This window comes from Staurois parvus, unplaced genomic scaffold (assembly GCF_062004578.1).
Source record: "Staurois parvus isolate SC_StPar_1 unplaced genomic scaffold, SC_StPar_1.0 ptg000543l, whole genome shotgun sequence".
Classification (NCBI taxonomy): domain Eukaryota; kingdom Metazoa; phylum Chordata; class Amphibia; order Anura; family Ranidae; genus Staurois; species Staurois parvus.
The window spans coordinates 2,334,155-2,354,022 of NW_028318339.1; the positions used below are offsets into that span (position 1 = coordinate 2,334,155).

General features: G+C 40.1%; 1 protein-coding gene across 1 annotated transcript in view; it reads right to left on the minus strand.

The window, feature by feature from the left end:
- Positions 1–19,868, minus strand: part of LOC149451366 (serine palmitoyltransferase 3-like) — a 187,866-nt gene that overhangs the window by 83,194 nt on the left and 84,804 nt on the right. The window contains exon 6 of the mRNA XM_089690790.1: positions 18,365–18,458. Within this exon, the coding sequence (XP_089546916.1) occupies positions 18,365–18,458 (94 nt within the window). The remainder of the gene's footprint in view (positions 1–18,364; positions 18,459–19,868) is intronic.

Below are 19,868 nucleotides of genomic sequence, written 5' to 3' on the forward strand. Positions count from 1 at the left end.
AAACACAGAAGGAAATTAGAACTGGAGGCACAGAAATATATTGCAATATCAAAAAACTAATTTTGGAGAAAAAAAACCTTAAAGTGGAATTCTGGGATAAAACTGTTCCCACCCTTTTTCTAACTCCTATATCATCTGCAACAGTGCTCGTCTCTGTCTCTGTTCCTGGTCTCATAGGATAGATTAATAGCAGCAGGAGCCATTGGCTGTCAATCAATTCCAGTGAAAGGGAGCAGGACTGAACCACACTGTGTGTGACTATGGATGCGCACAGCCCAGCTCAAGAGTGAGCCTGCAGGAGTGCCCCCCATAACAAGCACTTTGCTATGTGGGCACATGGAGAAAACGAAGAACAGCCAGCACCAGCGGGGGACCCCAGAAAGGGAGGTTCGAGGCTGCTCTGTGCAATACCAGTGCACAGAGAAGGTAAGTATAACCTTTTCTTGATTTTAGGTAATAAATGGGAGCCTTTACAATCACTTTGAGGTTATTTGATTGGTGAATAGAAAAAGGTTATTTTAGTAACAACTACTGGTAAAACCTGGTACTGTGTCAGTCATAAAATACTGTTGTATTCGCTTGAGTGTTGCATTATATTCTTGTCTAGTCTTGTATTTCACTAGTCAATTTCCAATTTAGAGGAGGTCTGTGTGAGTTGTAGATCCCTCTATGCCACCGCAGCAGCGAAATACATTTTTTTTTTACATGGTTTCCTTCTAAATCCTACTTTGTAGACTTGATTTAGAAGGGTTGAAGAAAAAAAAAGATTTTTCTTTTCTGACACCAATCAACTAGCATATAAAAACCTGATAAAAAAAGGCAAGAGTCTTATTCAATTTATTCCAGCATTTTAAATTTAGTGGGAAAATGCTAGTGGTTTGTTATAACCAACTTCAACACATTATTATTATTATTATTACATCGAGTTTATATAGCGCCAAAGGGTTTGCTCAGCGCTGTACAATGGGGGGGGGGGGGGGGGACAATACATGGCACAGTACAACAATAACAAACAACGTACGAGGGGTAAGAGGGCCCTACTCTTTCGAGCTTACAATCTGGGAGGGAGGGAGTAATGGTACAGTAGGAAGTGGCTGAGGGGAATGAGGGGTGGGAGGAAAGAGGGAGAATGGCCGTTAGGTGAGGGTGGGGTAGGCTTCCCTGAAGAGATGGGTTTTGAGGGATCGCCTAAATGTGAGGAGGGAAGGCGACAGTCGGATGGATTGGGGCAGTGAGTTCCAGAGGACAGGGGAGGACCTGGAGAAGTCCTGCAGTCGTGCATGGGAGGAGGAGACCAGGGAGCAGGATAGAAGGAGGTCCTGTGAGGAGCGAAGGGTACGGGTAGGGCGGTACTTGGGGATCAGGTTGGTGAGGTAGTTAGGGGCAGTGTTGTGAACCGCTTTGTAGGTCTGGGATGAAAGTTTAAATTTGATGTGTTGGGCAATCGGGAACCAGTGGAGGGAGAGGCAGAGGGGGGTGGCAGAGGTGGAGTGGGTGGTGAGGTGGATGAGTCTAGCTGCTGAGTTCATAATGTATATGTTAATAATGGATATGTTGAGTTAATAATGGATATGTTTGAGAATTTTGTGTACACACAATATCAATCTATATCACAACTTCAATAATTTGGTAAAAATGTATTAGTTGAATTAATTCGAGCTAATTTTAAATACTTCACCGCTGAACTCAATCTCAGAGCTGCATGTGTGCTTAAATTAAAAGCAATTATTTTCTAACAAAACAATGCCGTCTATTGAATGTCAGATATTGAAGCCTATGTACAGGTCATGATCCGCAGAGTAAATACAATTAGTGCTATACAGTGCAGAAGACACTGCAGCACAAAAGACAATCACCACCTACTATAGCAATGGATGGATTGGGGCAGTGAGTTCCAGAGGATGGGGGAGGACCTGGAGAAGTCTTGCAGTCGTGCATGGGAGGAGGAGACCAGGGAGCAGGATAGAAGGAGGTCCTGTGAAGAGCGAAGGGTACGGGTAGGGCGGTACTTGGGGATCAGGTTGGTGAGGTAGTTAGGGGCAGTGTTGTGAACCGCTTTGTAGGTCTGGGTTGGAAGTTTAAATTTGATGCGTTGGGCAATCGGGAGCCAGTGGAGGGAGAGGCAGAGGGGGGTGGCAGAGGTAGAGCAGGTGGTGAGGTGGATGAGTCTAGCTGCTGAGTTCATAATGTATATGTTAATAATGGATATGTTGAGTTAATAATGGATATGTTTGAGAATTTTGTGTACACACAATATCAATCTATATCACAACTTCAGTAATTTGGTAAAAATTTATTATTTGAATTAATTAGAGCTAATTTTAAATACTTCACCGCTGAACTCAATCTCAGAGCTGCATGTGTGCTTAAATTAAAAGCAATTATTTTCTAACAAAACAATGCCGTCTATTGAATGTCAGATATTGAAGCCTATGTACAGGTCATGATCCGCAGAGTAAATACAATTAGTGCTATGCAGTGCAGAAGACACTGCAGCACCAATCACCACCTACTATAGCAATAGCTGGATACTCATGTTTGTTTAGTAATGATAACATGTAATAATATAGTGGAAGAATACAGTGTACATTGCTCTCTTCCTGGCACCTGTATGGACTGTTGACCCTACCGTCTACCGGCATGTGTGTCAGCTGAATGCACTTTCCTCCAATGTACATAACAAGGAAGAGGAGCTGGTGCCTCATCGAAACATCGAACTAAAACCACCACCTTTCAAGCCCCATGGGTGCTGCTTTTTCTTTTTGATTAAATGGAAATAACAATGCAGGTTTTGAGCAGCTGTAAGGCTAGGTTCACACCTATGCAGTCTGCGTTTGATCCGTTTCTGTAGTGCTTTTTGCATTTTTTTGCACTTGCATTTATGACGCATTTTGCTTTTTTTTCTTGTTGCTAGGCAAATTAAAATGCAAAGCGCATCAAAAACATGTAAAAACGCAGCAAAAATGCACTGCATGCTTTTCTGCAGCGTCTCCATTGAAGTTTACAGAACCAAAAACGCAACTTTTTGTGTTTAAAAAAGTCCCTGATCCTCTCTAAAAAACGCACCGGGTAAAACCGCAAAGATGTGAACGTGTCCCATAGGAAATCATGTTAAATGGACTGTAGTGCGTTTCTGTAAAATGCTGCGGAAAACGCTTAAGTGTGAACCTAGACTAACCATAAGACCATCTGTCTTATGATAAGAGAGGATTTTACAAGATCATTTGAAGAAACACCATACATAATTTGGGGCTTATGTACAGTATCTTTTAGAGGTTTCTTAGTCAAGTGAAGTCTGTTTTCAGGTGCTTCTGAGATAGTTTGATTTGCCTATGAATTGCTCAAGTTGATTTTCATTCACATTGCCCTGTGTGGACAGGAAAAGCAATTTGGATGCAGATTGTAAACTTGAGTCCTTCAGCTTCTACGGTCAGTATGAACCTAGCTCTAAGCACTCAAACCCCTACTTGCCCCAAATAAATAATGTCCCCGAGTCCAGCATTTGGTGGAACATAGCAATAAAGTAGACACATCAAGTTATATTTAAAATTTGTAAAAAGGTGTTTCCTTCCATTTGATTTTATTCTCCTTAAAGAGTTTTTATAGGTATGACTCAAATTTACTTTCAAAAATTCCCTCTCCACATTTAGAAAATGCTGTAGCATTAATTTCATTTTATTTTTACCATGTTCCACACTTGTACAATTCTTGCAGAGGTAGCTGCTTGGAGAAATTTACTGAAACTGGAGAATCAGGTGCAGCTGTGCATGGCAGCCAATCAGCTTGTTCATTTAAGCTTTTACAATAAAACATGGAAGCGGTATCTACGCAGAGCTGCACCAGGTTTTGCAATCTACAGTCTTAGTAAATCAACCCCAGTGTGTTGACAGGTTCCTTGGAGTAGAGGCAGCAGCAGGGCTGTAGACAATTTTTTTTTCGGGGGGGGGGGGGGGCATTTTTACCGCTCCCCCCTCATTTTTCATTACTTCTTTATAAAAAAAGGATTTTTCTTTTTACTTTATCATGCCTTAAACTACCTACAAAGTTGCACATCTGTATAATGCAGCAAAACGGCATGGGGTCCCCCCTAATCCCTACCAGTCCCTTTAGGTCTGGTAGGAGGAACCCATCAGTAAACATTTTTTTTTAGTGCATGGGGTTCCATAAAAGCCATTCCAGGCCCTTTAGACCTGGTAGGACTTTTAAGGGGAACCCCAACTCCCCAAAATGGGGGGAGTGTGTGGGGTTCCCCCTAAAAGTCATATCAGGCACTTTAGGCCTGGTACGACTTTTAAGAGGAACCCCACCCCCAAAAAATGGGAGAAAAAAAGCACTGAGTCCCCCCTATATTCCTACCAGAACCTTGATCTGAGCACAGGCCTGGCAGGGCAGGAAAGGGGGGAGACAAACGAGTGCCCCAGCTCCTGAACTGTACCAAGCCATATGCCCTCAACATGCGTGGTGCTTTGATGAGGATAGGGACAAGGGCCTCATCCCCACAACCCTGGGGTGTGGTTGGGAGGGGGGTCTGCGGGGGGTGACTTATCGGAATCTGGAAGCCCCCTTTAAACAACGGGGCCCCCAGATCCCAGCTTCCCTGGGAAATGAGTATGGGGTACCTACCTATTCACTAAAAATTTGTAAAATGTGAATAAAAACACAACAGTTACAAAAAAAAGCCAAAATAATGGGTCTATCATTGTAATCCATTGTCAATCATGGAGTCCAGTGTTGTCATGATGACGCCAATTCACCAAAATAACAAAAAAAAACAATGCCCACCGACCCATCCACATCCAAGGAAGACTTGCCACTATGTGACATTTGCCGGTCAGATGTAAACAATTGGGCGAAGCTAGCAGTGCCGTCACCGCTAGCTCTGCCCCAATTGTGCTGTGATTGGGCAAACCACTGTAACTGACCCATGGTCAGGTGCATTTCTTTGGCCAATCACAATGCACTGTCAGAGCGCAGTGCATTGATGGGTGCGGCCAGTAAACAGCCCGTCGAACACCCTTACCGTTTGTGTGAACACACGAATGGCCGATGTTCGACTCTAACATCAAGGACATCATTACTCGGAATTTAACTGAAGCAGAGGCAGCATTGTTAGCCAATAACAGGAACCTAAGCTGGATGGATAGAATTTAAAACGAAAATTCTTAGGAAATATCTTTGGACAATTCATACAAACATTTTGTGTACTTTTAACATTGTATTTTGGAATTATTAGACTTTACGGAACAAAAAACACTTTCACTGTTAGAAATTCGTTTGTTAGAGAAAGATTTTCCACCCTGCTCCTTTGAATTTTCTTGTCACTGCAGTCAAAATTGATTGTCGATTTGACCCCACTAATGACTAGAAAAAGGAACAAACATTCTTAAAACATTCTTCTAAAAAAATTGGTTCACAATTCTATCCATCTATGGCTAGTTTTAGAAGGTTCTTTGATTTCTTTCAGGACTACTGAGTAGTTTTATGCCATTGCAGCATTTTTAAAGGGGATAAAACATGGTGGCATGAGCATGCATTGCAGAGATGTACTGAATACGTTTTTTTCAAGACTATAAAACCACAATGAAAAAAACTGGAGGCTGGAGGAAGAGAGTATTGGCTTAGAGAAAAAGGAAAGGAATCTTCTGGTGCCAAAAATAACTATTCAGGGAATATGAAGCCCTATAATAATTTGTTCTTTGTGATAGAAAAATGTTTCTTTTTGAAAAAGAGACGGACAATATGGAAATGGGTTGTTTTAAAAGGGATCTGTAAGGAAAGAACATGGAAGCCTCTTTTGCCAACTTTTTAAAGCATGTAGACACTACAGCTGCAATTCTGAACTTGACTTCACTACATAGCGAGTCATTGAGTTGGAACGTATACATAGGAGTTCAGTGATCTTTATCAATTCTTTGGCTTAACCTCCTGTGTGGGGTAGTTTGGCAATTTAGCCATTGTAAACGAGTCATCGGTGGCAGCTACTACATATCTTTCTTCACAGGGAATAAAGAGCTAAAATTACAGGTTAAACAGCCCTTTCCTTTGCCAATGTTTACTGAAATTGCTGCCAAATATGAACTATTCAGCTTTCAACAACTCACTGGTGCCTATTCAGTGAACTGATACACTGCTCTAGTTTCTGCCCAGAGACCCAGTTATGTCCCCTGTTGGGTGCCACCATCTTGCCTCTCACACAAAATAAAAGTGAAATCAAACGGTCAGTTTCAGCCCTCGTCAAAGACGTCTCTTCCTTTCCTCTGACAGCCGCATGTCACTGCTCTCTACTTATCTTGGCAGGGGGCCTGGTGTGAGATAGAGATGAAGGCTTAGCTGTTGACTTTTGACAAAAAGTCACGATCTGCATGCACTGTTTAGCTAAATTTGGGGGGAGTGCATTGAGCGCATTCGATGCTGATGGTGCAGATAAAGATGGCACCACTAAAGCAGACCATAGATGATGTGATTTTCTTTCCTGCAACAACGGGTTCATCAACACAGTCAGTATTGTAACTCCTGTGGAGCGATTTTGTACAGTGGAAAGGGGGGGGGGGTTTGGGGAGGGAGACAGGCGCAGAAGATCGTCCCAGATGGAAGAACACAGTGATCATTTATAGCTGCTACAACTGCTGGCAATAATCGCATGCTAGAAATCTGACATACTGGTTGTACGCAAGTTGATCAATGAATAAACTTGGGTACAATCAGCCTTCCCATGCAAGGATTGAACCTTGGCTAGTCCCTGCTGAACCCGTCTGAGATTTGAACCATCTAAAGCCTGCTTATGTTTATTTGCTTAGGGAAAGGAAAGGGTTCTTGTAATTTGCAGTAACAACTACTTGGGAGACCTGGCATTGTGCAAACCATAAAATAATGTTGTGCTTGCTTGAGTATTGTATTATATCCTTGTCTAGTCTTGTATTTCATGAGTCAATTTCCTATTTAGAGGAGGGTGGAAGTTGGAGATCCCTCTATATTATCACAACAGCTAAGGTACTATTATTTTACCTGAATTTTCTCTTTAATGCTGATAAAGGAAATGTTTAAATATAAAAGCAGACAGTTTTCTTATAGCAACCAACTAGCAAACTAAATATGTGATAAAAGGTGACATCTTTATTCAGTTTATTCCAGCATTTAAAACTTGATGAAATTCTAGTGGATTGCTATAACCTGCACTTGAGAATTCTCCAAGCCATCTGTGATCATTTTCATTGCAGGACACTGTTTAATAATGGCTATTTTTAAGAATTCTCAAAATATTGTCTTACAAAACATAAGTAGAATTTCAAAGTTGTGAAGAAAGAGGAAAGAAAAAGAAACAGACAAGGCGAGAATTTATCTCACCACATCTAGTAAATGGCGTATCCTGAAATTTGGAGGAACAGTCAAATGTCAAGTGTCACCCAAAGTTTAAACCTGAAAGACAGCCTAAGTACAACAGTAACTCGCAGAATTAATAGACAAACTGGAATTGTGTGCTTATTTAAAGAAAACAGAACCCTTTTGGGGAATAGTCCAAAATAATGTTCTATCAAAAAGCCACAACAAAAGCATTCTTTGGTGTTCAATAGAAAGAACAGAACAATCAAGAACTGTTTTGCCATAATCTAAATTCAAAGAAATGAAAAAATGCTTTATTTTTATTCCTAGAAATGTATTTTGTTTAATTTTCTTGGGACATTGCCTGCTAAAAAAAAGAATTTGTGTACTAGACCATGAAGTTGATCATTCTAAGCCCTGTGCTTAAGGTACATCCAAAGACAAAATTTTTTCGAAAAATCTAAATGGTTAATTTGGGTCAGTTTTTTGTCTGCCATCTATGATTCACTGGGGTAATTTCCATTCACTTTCTGTCCTGTAGACCCAATAGGAAAAAAGAGGAAATCACTCCAAAGTAAAGAGAAATATCCTTTCACACAGTTGTCCACATTATTAGAATAGTTGGAACTATTGTCCACATTGGATGTTGATTCCTCCATTCTTGTTCTGGCAATAACCCAACATTTGGGATATTTTTGCCATTACTTTCAGTACAAGGAATAATGGTCATCAGGAGAAATAGAGGGAGTAATTGTCTCTAGCAGGGACATACATGGCAATAAGGATGAATCAGAGGTTCTAACCCTTGCTTACTCTATGAAAAACAAAATTGGTTTAGTTAAAGCAGAACTACACGGCATCTGAGCACCGCAAACCAAAAACGCTATTTCATTCATTTTTCATATTCAGAGCAAAACCATCCATCCACGTCTCCAACCTTTCTGACCATAGCCATCTTGAGTAAGGGCAGATGAATAATGTAACATTTACTTCCTGGAATTCATCTGCCCTTAGCTCAGGCATGCAGGCAAGAGGGTGTGCTTAGCTGATAAAACCCCTCTTCTCCTCTTGAAGACTCCTGCGATGTATAACATAATTTTGGCCTAGGCCTGAAAACCAGGAATTAACTGAAGAAACGTGAAAAAAAGTTTAAAGGATAAGTTCACCTTTATACAAAAAATAATGAATACACAGTTTTTGGAAGTAAAAAAATGTTCATTTATTATTTTTTTTGTTGCAGGAGCCTCTAAAGCAGGGGTCTCCAAACTTTTCATTCAAAGAACCAGTTTACTGTACTTCAGACTTTAGGGGTCAGTGGGGGTAGAAAATGGCCTCATGAGAATAAACATGGCCTCAGGGTTGTTGGTCAGTAAAAAGGAAGAGTATTGCCCCATTATTGGTATTAGTGGAAGAAATAGTGCACCACTGTTGGTGTCAGTGGGAGGAATACTGCCTAGTATCATTCAGAGGAATAGTGCGCCAAGGGCCGATTAAAGGCTGGCAAAGGGCCGCATCAGGCCTCCGGGCCACAGTTTGGAGGCCTCTGCTCTAAAGCATTGCACCAGCTGTCAAGCGGAGCTGGTGCATTCATAACATGTTACACCCCGAATATAGGTGTAACATGTTATGAAAGGTGAATTATTCTGTAAAACAAGAAAATAGTAAATATAATATACCTCCCTATCTCTTTACTAATGCTAGCAGCACAAGGATTAAATATAATCAAGGTTGCCTGGGAGAGCAAAGTTCCACTTTAAGTAAATTACACATGTTAGGTGACAATCTCATGCTTTTGGTATAAGACAGACCACACAACCACTGTGGGAGTGTAAAATCTTGGTCACGAGTAATCACCACCAGGGGGAACAATAATTTAACCTGCTGTGGATATTGGGCGTACTACACATGTCCAAAAAATGAAGTGCGCCCTGCCGTTCTGCCCTGCTCTCCCCTCTTTGCACTTGCTTGTAATTCCGGTTGTCAAAGAGAAACATAGCATTGCTAATATTGCACCTACTTCGTTTCATTAATTTGCAGATCCTGGGGATGAGCTTTGCTCTGCATAAAATGTCAGTTAAAGCAACGGACAAGTGCAAAAAAGTTTTTATGAATAAAATTAATACAATTTATCCCTATATAACCCTTTATTAACCCTTAGTTTACCCTAATCGGCCCTAATCAACTCCTTCTTACCCTTCTCTCCTTAAAGCGGTATTAAGCCTAAAATAAAAAATGTAATATATTGCAGTTTACCAATCCTTAGCTATGGTGGCTGCAGTTGTTTTCCTTTTTTAGTCTTTTTCCCTCTGTTGTCAGCTGGTGATTTTGCCAATAATACATCTCCTGTATTAGAGTGCCCCCACTCTGGATGAAGGAGCACAGGGGCACCTTTTGACAGCAGCACTGTTAATTTGGGGGGAGGGGAGTGTTAGATGTACTTGTAGATTTAGATGCATTGACAAATTAAAGCCAAACTCCAGACCACACTGCAGTTACTGCAACATATTTTTCCTTTTGGGATAATGGATTTACATGAATACATTTGATCATTGTCAGCACCTCTGTCAGAGGTAAATCTCAACATTCTAACTGCTGCATTTGCAGGAAAGCTTGTTCTGTTGAAAAACAACTTACTGGTTGGATCACCAGGTGAAAATAAAGGAAAAGAAAGCCTAAAAAAGAAAACTAATATAGCCATCACATGAAGCTGCAATAAAATAAATGCTTGCTTTTGGGTATAATACTGCTTCAACTATTTTTTTCCTGATGATATTTTTTATATCAGTTTTACAAACAATTAAAATTGAACAATTTTTTCATTTATTTTTGTTTTGTTTTGCGCCTTAATTTTTTCTTATGTCGTATTAGAAAAAACAAAAAGCACAAAATAAAAAAAACATCATTTCAAATGGTAAATTGTTTGAAATGCTTTGTACCAGAATCACAATTTTAGTTTAAAATGGGACAAGTGAGAGAATAAAATGTATACGTTTTATCCGTAGCAACCCTATTCCTTTTTTCGAACTCTGATCTAATTTACCTAAAAAGTGCACCTTTCTAGTTTTGTTAGGTTTTTTGGTCTACGGATTGTATAAACAATAAAATCCTTTTTCAATACAATATCACCATGCAAAAATGTAGCATACGTGCACCACAGACTACAGTGAAACAAGAGAGAGGAAAGAGTACTGCAAGGATAATTTGAGGTCTGAATTTTTAAACTTTTTTTTTTCTAATTCCTAATCATAAACCGTAAATAGTGAGGGGGAAAGGGGAAATCTTTGGACACAGTCAAACATGGTATTAGTCTCACTTAACAAAAAATGGTATGCTATTAGGAAGTGGATAGGGAGACGTCCTTTTTTTTTTTGCACAAAGCCTACAGCTACATAGATGATTTTTAATAGCTCAAGCAAGGTACAAAATCACTAGTGATTATTTGATGGGAAAAAAACAAAGATAAAAAAATGCCCATGCACACTGGACGTTTTTACAGCTACTGTTTTTGGCTTTTGATGTTCTTTTTCTATAACTAGTAAACCCCCCCTGCATGTTATCCTGTGTCCATGCACACATGGACTGTAATCAACATTTTTTGGCAGGGACGTTTTTTGGCTGGAAAAAAAACCCAGGACTAGTGGGCTTCTAGAGGAGTTTTTAAGCTGTAAAAACGCTCTAATGATGAAAAACGCAGCAAACTGGCCTTTTTGGACTTTTTTGACCATTTTTGGGGGGGGGGTGTCAAAAAAACGCTAAAACCCACAAACGCGGCAAAATGCTAATGCAAAAACACTAAAATAACAGCTGAAAAACTCAAGTTTTTAATGTGACTTTACACAGCTCACGTTGCCAGCATTATCAAAACGTCCTGTGTGCATGAGGACTAATGCTGGCCATAGATGGTTCGAAAATTGGCTGATTTTTCGGCCGAAAAAAAAATTGTCGATTTTCGCACTGTTAGTGGGTTAATTGGTCGGCCGTTTTTCGAGTTTTTTGCACTTTGAGATTTTCGGTCATGTTGGAAAATTTCCTGGCAATGATGGCAAAATCGGCTGATTGTTTTAATGATAAAAAAATCGGCGCATGAGCAGTGACCTGCAAGGGACAGAAGTTATGGGGTGAACTTTATGATTTAGTTGACCGATTTTTTTCAGCGTTAGTGGTAACGTCGACTGAACGAACGACTGATTTTTCGTTTATCATTTGAAAAATCGGCAGATGTTCGACCCGTCCATGGCCTGCATTATGGTGTAAGCTACACAAGTAACATTTAGTATCAATTACTCTCACATGATCATAGAAGTGCTTGAATTAAGAGCGACTGAAGACAACAACATGTGGAGCTTATACCATAGGGGAGCCATTTATACCAACTGCACTGCCTCTGGTTTTAATAGTGCCATTTAGCTACTGAAAATTACCTGTCTAGCTCTAGCCTAAGGAAGCCCATACATTGATCGTTTTCTTTTTGCTCAACCAGCCTACTTTCTGCATTGAACATGAAAGCCTAACTCCAAGTTTCCAGTAGGTCCAAACAAACTATTTGCTTCACTGGGAGTGTTGCATAAACTGTATGTAGCGTTACGCCACCGGTCACGTGGCTTCATCAGGGGGAAATGAAGCCACGTGACCGGTGGCGTAACGCGTAGGGGAGGGGCTCTGACGTCACTGCGTGCAGTTGGCTTTTCTGGCAAGTACAGACACAGTGTGTGTTAACACACTGCTACCTTTTCTTCTTAAAGGCTTGTTTATTTTAATGAAAATGTGAGTGTGACAGAGTTTGGCAATAAAAGGAGTTTTATAAGGATAAAGCACTATCTTCTGTTTTTCTTTGCAATTATATATGTGGAGTTTGCTGGAGTAATTCTGGAGGATTGTTCCCCTGGAGGGGAGAAGGAGGGAAGATTCATCCAACCATCCACACACCCATAGATCCATACAAGATAATGAGGAGAGGAGTGACACCAGGTTAACCAGGAAAACTGCGGTTTGGAGAGATTGTTTGAGGTGATAAGCAGCCAAGCATACTTCATCCTTTTATAGGATAAACTGCGTGATTTAGCCTGTTGAGGCTGGAGACGGAGGTGAGCACATGATAGAGCTGTATTTATGCTGCAAAAGTTTTTGGAACGTGGAGTGTATTCATCTAATCAGCACAGACTTCTCAAAAAGAAAGAGGACTCTTATGTATCAGTCTCTGGATATACAATGATACATTTATTTTCATAGTATAAAGGGATTGTATAAGCACAGTGGACATTTGTTTTTTTCACATTTTGTTTTTTTCACACTTTATTTATATTAGATTTTATTTTAGTTTATTTTTTACACGTAATCAAGGTGTCTTTGATGATAATAATAGAGGAGCGCAGCATGATATTTATCTATATATTGGTTGACACTATTGTATGAGTTGGTGTGAAGTGTTTGCGAACCTAAAAATTTTTTTTTTGATTTAATATATGTTTATTGAATATTTGTGGGTTGTGTTTGCAGAGAATTCACTGTATTGGCTCACAGGTGGACAGTTGGTTTTGGATTTTTGCTAAATGGTTAGCACTTCCACCTGGCAGTGCTAGGATCGTCGGTTTGAATCTGAACCACGGCACCACCTGCCTGGAGTTTGCATGTTCTCCCTGTGCGGGTTTCCTCCGGGTGCTCCGGTTTCCTCCCACACTCCAAAAGACATGCTGGTAAGTTAATTAGATCCTGTCTAAATTGGCCCTAATATGTGTATGTATGAATGTGAGTTAGGGACCTTAGATTGTACACCCCTTGAGGGTTAGGGACCGATGTGAATGTACAATATATATATGTAAAGCGCTGCATAAATTGACGGTACCTGAAATAAATAAATACAATTCATCAATGAATACAAGGCTTCCTCCGATTGTCTGAAGAGGACAGCGTAATGCCATGCACTCGCCTCTGCAGCTCAGCCAACGGGCAGAATCACCAGGTGTATAAAAAAGAAAAAGAAGCCTGGAAAAAGTTTTATGAAAGTGACCAGCACTTCTAAGGACTGGTGAGCTGAAATATATTACATTTTTGTTTTTGGCTAGCTACACTTAATCCAGCTCAGTAAAAGAAAGTCTGATTTATCACAGGTGGTCCTTTATGCAGTTTGGAGGGTTTAAAGGGCAAAGCTTAAAGTTTTACTTTTAAAATTAAAAAAAAAAAAATTGCTAGTATTTATTATCTGCACCACAGCTAATCTCAAAAGAATGATCAAATATAAAAAAAATCATAACATTCTTAAAATAAAATTTGAGCAAAACTATTTTTTTTCCATTTTGAGATTGCCTTGGGTGGCAATTAAAAAAACAAATGAACTAGTTTCCTTAATTGTGAGCATCACCAATCAATTTCTCTGTATTAATAGTTCACTTATTAGGCCAATGACTCACTCTTTGAATAATGTTTATAAACCTTTATGTTGCTTACATAGGACAGAACCTCACCCCTTATTAAAAGTGCGTGAAAGAATTTAGCAGATGTTAATGTTTATCAGAAGAACTTTAAATGCAATCCTTTGTTGCTGTGGGTTAATATCTACAGCTGAGAAAAAAGTTTTCAAATTATTTGACAGTTATGTTGACTTAATCACCCACGGAGCACTCTTATCTAAAGGGATTTTTTTCCTTCTACTATTTCTACATACATTCATAGAGTATGGTCGATTGGAAGGCTGGAGTACATACAATGGCTCCACAAACTTTGGTACTGAAGAGCACCCATGATTAAAAGGGACACCATGGAATATTCACCGGATGCCGCCACTTACAGCCAGGCTGGCAATGTTTTATAGGACTAGGCATTACCTGACTATGGCAAATATGTCTAATCTTTTGAATTGGGAAAACTGATCAGTTTGCGGATCTGATTATATATTTATAATATGTAAAAGGACAACAAAGGGGGTTTCTTTATTTTAACATATACCCCAAGGCAGTGTTTCTAAATTCTAAAACCCCATCTCGAAAAGCCAGTGTTTGAAGTAACCCCTAATGGAAGTCAGCTTATAACAAGTAATCCTTGACTTAAAGTGGTTGTAAGCCTCAGAAATGAAATATGAACAAAGCATATCTCTTTATAGTGTGTACTTGTCTCTAATAAGAGCACTACTATAAGTGTCATTTCTGTCTGCTGCCTAACTCATCGGTTATCAGAATGAGTCACTTAAGACAAGTTTTCCTGACACCAAGAGAAAAATGGTAACAGAGGATTGACCTCCAGCTGAGACAGCCTCAGCTCTGTTCTTGTGAGCCGTGTAAAGAGTGGGAGTATGGGGGGGTTGTCCCTTCCCTCCAATCGGCTCTCAGAGCTCTCATCACTGAGCTCTGCAGTGTGTAATTTCAGCTCTCTGCCCCCTGCTTTCCAAACTCTCAGACAAGCTGCATAAATTCATCACTTTGAATGGCTGCAGAAAGGAGAGGGCTTCATATAAACAGGTACAACTTATGTAGGAGGAATTTTTTTTTATCCCTGTGTATCACCAGAGGCCAGTCACTTCACTGGGTATATGTAAGCGTTTACAACCACTTTAAGTATTTAAATTCAGTACCCCCCTATTTGTTTATAAATATTTTCCTAGAAAACGACAATATTTTTTTAAAGAACTCAGTGCAATAACTGTTATTTAAATGTGAGCTATACAGTGGTCTCAAAAATGCAGCACCTAAAGCAGAACTAAAGTCCAAAATACTCACCTCGCCTCCAACAGTCCAACATTTACGAGGTCCATTGTTGACATCCTCTACTCCACTTCTTCTGGGTGCTGGATCTTCCGCCATCTTGATTAGCTAACACAGAATGTGCAGGCCTTTATTCATACCAGCACACAAGCACTGTACTGAGAATGTACTTAGAAGACTTCTACTAACGGCTTGGTGCCAGATTCCAGCACACCTTTAGAGGTCTAGTGGTGTCCATGCCTTGATGGACCAGGCTGTTTTGACACAAGGGGGAAAGGAGGATCTACTCAATATTAGGTAGGTGATCATAATGTTATGGCTGATCGATTTATACATTTTGACCACTCTTGGCCTTAATCGTAAGAGCTAAAATTAAGGCCATGACTAAAGCAGGTTTCAGCTTTTGCAGTCACATTTGACAAAACCTCATAATGTTTGTTATGTGTTCCCATTCAAGCAACACAAATATAAATATTTTTTCTTTTAGATTTCTCAGGAGTTTCTCAGGAGGAGGTGTCATGGCTGACTGCAAGGTTTTTTTGAACAATGTTGGTGTGAACATGTCCTATGTCTGTCCCCACTGATATACTATTCAAAGCCACATTTCTACATCTATAACCATTTGTTAGGACAGACGGTGTTCAAATCTAGCTACAATTGATAATAAAGATCTGCCAATGATTTTTCTTTGCTGTAGGGTGCAGAATATAGCATCTAAAAAGGTAAACTGCAATTTTATTTATTTATTTTCTTTTTTATGTAATGCAACATGAATGGGGATATAACACAGATATAAAGTAGATGTTATCCTAATTTGGCTGCAAAAAGATACACTTTAACTGCTTTCCCGCCGCCCTATTGCAGAAATACTGCTACAGGGCAGCAGGGCTGTGCAAAATCACGAATATATACGTGACTTTGCATTTCCGGGTAGGAGGCGCGCATGCTCTATCCTCGCCACCATTGGCGACCTCAGCTGTCGATCACCAGGTCCCGGTCGGTGATTCCCCGCTGGCACCCAGCGATCGCCGAGTATCACTGACAGGGGAGAGGCCTGAATGTAAACAATACAGATCTCTCCCCTGTCAGCTCCTGCACATTGCTTTGTATTGCTCTGCATAGCAGAGCAATGCAAAGCAACGTGCTGACATAGTAAGGCACACTGTAAAACAGCACACAGTTAACCCTTTGATCGCCCCAGATGTTAACACCTTCCTGCCCAGTGTCATTGCTTTTTATTAGCACCGGTCACTGTATTAGTGTCACTGGGGATGTCAGTGGCAGTTAGTCAGTTACCCCCAGTGTCAGAACGCCCGCCGCAGTCCTGCTATAAGTCGCTGATCACCTCCATTATTAGTATTAAAAAAAATGTAAAAAAATCCCAGTATATATACAGCCATTTGTAGACGCTATAAATTTCATGGACAACAATTAATTTACATGTATTGGGATTTTTCTTTAGCAAAGACATCTAACAGAATACATTTTGGCCTAAATTTATGATGAAATTTGATTTTTAAAATTTTTTTATGGGACATGTTTAATACCAAACAAGTAAAAAATATTGTTTTTTTTGTCGCTCTTTTTTGTTTATAGCGGAAAAATTAAAAAAAATGCACAGGCAATCAAATGCCACAGATAGAAAGCTACATTTATGGGAAAAAAAGGACAAATTTAATTTGGGTGCAGTGTTGCATGACCACTCAATTGTCAGTTTAAAAAAATGGCCTGGTCAGGAAGGGGGGTAAATCCTCTAGAGGGCAAGTAGTTAAACCAATAAACTATTTTGGTATATTTAAAATTGAGGGATGCCTTCTTGGTCTACAGTCTTGCACCTGTGCTGCCATGCCATACTTTGGTTAAACATACAGTTAAGTTGAGAATCTCATGATCATTCGTCTTTTACCAGCACCATGTTTAAACAATGACTGAAATACAAGAAAAAGTTCAGTTGCAGGTAGCCAGTATTCACGCTGCACTATTTTGCGTTCAAGCCATTAGATCAGGGGTGGCAAACTGGTGGCACTCCAGCTGTTGCGAAACTACAAGTCCCATCATGCCTCTGCCCTTGGGAGTCATCCTTGTAACTGTCAATCTTGCAATGCCTCATGGGACTTGTAGTTTGTGAACAGCTGGAGGGCCGCCAGTTTGACACCCGTGCATTAGATGGTTCAGATGTGCCAAACACTAGTTTTGTTGCTAAATGTGTTTTCTGGATTACTAGCCCAGTACTAATACATATTAGGAAAGTGTTTCTTTCATTGGAGCCCAACAGGTATCTTTCATTGGAGCCCAACAGGTGTCTTAACATGCACACCTGTAATGACAACTAATGCATCTGCTTCTTGTAAATGCACATAAAATGAAAAATAAATAAAGGAAATAATTACAAATAATATGTATTCTGTGAAATGCAAGGACACAAATTGCAATAACGTATATGGAAAAAGGTTGCTCCCTGCGGGGGTCAAGAAAAGATGCCCATAGTGAAGTATTGCATAAACAATTTATTGTAGTAAAAAATTACAGTAGCAGAGGGGATGCATCCAATAAAACAAATAAGCACAGACAGGACTAACCTTAGGAGGAGTCTACGCACGCCGTGACGTCACGCCGTCGGAGCATCGTGGAGCTCTGGCGGCTATTACATCTGACAGGACGGTTAGTCCTGCCTGTGCTTATTTGTTTTATTGGATGCATCCCCTCTGCTGTCATTTTTTACTACAATAAATTGTTTATGCAATACTTCACTATGGGCATCTTTTCTTGACCCCCCGCGGGGAGCAACCTTTTTCCAGATACGTTTTTTTGCCTAGTGGAGGAGTCGTGTTTCTTCTGGCGGATCAACGTTCGTTCTGTTCCCGGTTATCAAGGAGTTTCTCTTCCTGCCCAGCTCTGCACCACCCGGGGATCTTCTCTGACCAAGGGAACACCATTTCTACTCTGATGATTACCCCATGAGCCTTATGATCTCTACACTGCACTTTAAATGTGCACATCTGGTTAGTGTGCGCTTTTACTCCAAGTCACCTTTGCTGGGACTATTTTTATTCACATTTAATTATTGTGTTTCTCATATATGTATGACAACTTTTTAGCGCTGCACTTTTATATATAACTTCTTGTGAGGATTTTTGTTGGTTATCCTGTGTGCCTAGCTGCTTGAATTTTTAAAAAAAGCGCTCACTTATTTCTTTACTTTATTTATACAAATTGCAATAACGCTGAACGTCCACCACTGGTCATCGCTTTCATAACTTCCATAACTTTTTAAGGCTGAAAATAAAAGCCAACACCTGATTACTTCCTCTGGAGCTGCAAAGTGAACTGTAAGTTAAGAAGATACTTACTGTTGTGTTTGTAAATTCGAATAGTAGCTCCAGAAAGTCTGGCTCCAAGAACCAAAGACGTGTGGTTTAACTCATCACTTAATATTAGGCAGCCCTGCAAAGTGAAATGATAATTAGAAATAAATGGATTCATTATGTCATGAAAAGATAATCAAGTTGATATGCTTCCTATTTTGTCTTCATCAGTTGGCACTAGAGAATATGCTAGGACAGCGGAACAACATTACTTCTAAGAAAAAAACAGGCTTTAGCAGCTAACATTTTTGGTAAATTCTTCCAAAACATTTCCTGTTCAGGATAAATCAAACTACAAATGCATATTGGCCTATGACTGGATGATGCATTTCCAAGACCTGCAAGGCACGAGTCAACAGACTAACGACGAATGTGCCCATTTCTCAGAGTGAATGATGAGCAGTGAATTGTTCATCCATCCTCGCCTGAATTGGATGCCATTAAGGCCCACTCAGTCTTTCTGTCAACTTGAAAAACTGTTGTGCACGAGTGGTATAAGGCCTGTTCTCTTTTCTCTTAAGAATGTGTTGTGTTTCACGGTCTTATTCCTATTTCTTTAGCTGGTTACATTTGCCCAATGACATTGAGGAACTATACACAGAGGTGGATATTGGATATTGTATGCCATAACAGGAAATTGCAATGATGTCTCAAGGGCAGGATGTGAGGTGAAATCTCCAAAGAAAACACATATTACAACAAAAAGAAGACAGTTTCAAGCCTTCATTACACTATTCACAAGAAAAAAGTTTTATCCCTTGGGGGTTGGGTAGATTTTCCTCATTGCCTTTACTAAGGGCAGCATTGTCATTCTGTGAAGGCAGGTGTCCATTCCGTATGGGCAATGAGGGGCAGTGCCTTCACACAAAGTGGCATTTTAAAAATTGTTTTGCGCTGTAGCTCAGCTGCAGTGCATACAAATGCAGGGACAAATGGCGACTTTAAGGGAGCTCCGGTGTAGTGTGGAAAAATGTACACATGCTACATTTCTGTGCATCCTCTCCAAGCTATTGTGGCGTGCAAAGGGTACATTGAGATCATTTGTTTCCTGTATGCCCTTGCTAAGACCCACGTTTTTCAAGTACAGAAAAAAAAGCCCTAAAGCAAGCCCCCATTGGCCTCTGTAGCTGCAGGAAGTGTGAATTAAATCATCCTCAAAATCAGAGATTTAAAAGTGGTTGGAAAGGTTGAAGATTTTTGAAACCACTTTTTTTTTTTTTTTACAAAATTCTATATATGGGGTAAAACACCTGCTGTGTGCAGCTCTCCCTTGTCCCCATTATACTTACCTGAGCGAAATCTCGATGCAGCCAGTGCATGAGAGCAGGGTTCTCCTAGCTCTCTCTCTCTCCTCATTAGCTCAGAGACTGCAGCAGGAGCCATTGGCTCCCGCTGCTCTCAATCACAGCCAGTAAAGAGGGAGCAGGGGATGGGGCTGAGCCCTGCTCTGTGTGTTGATGGGGGCACTTGTTGGGGGGAGGGGAGCCAT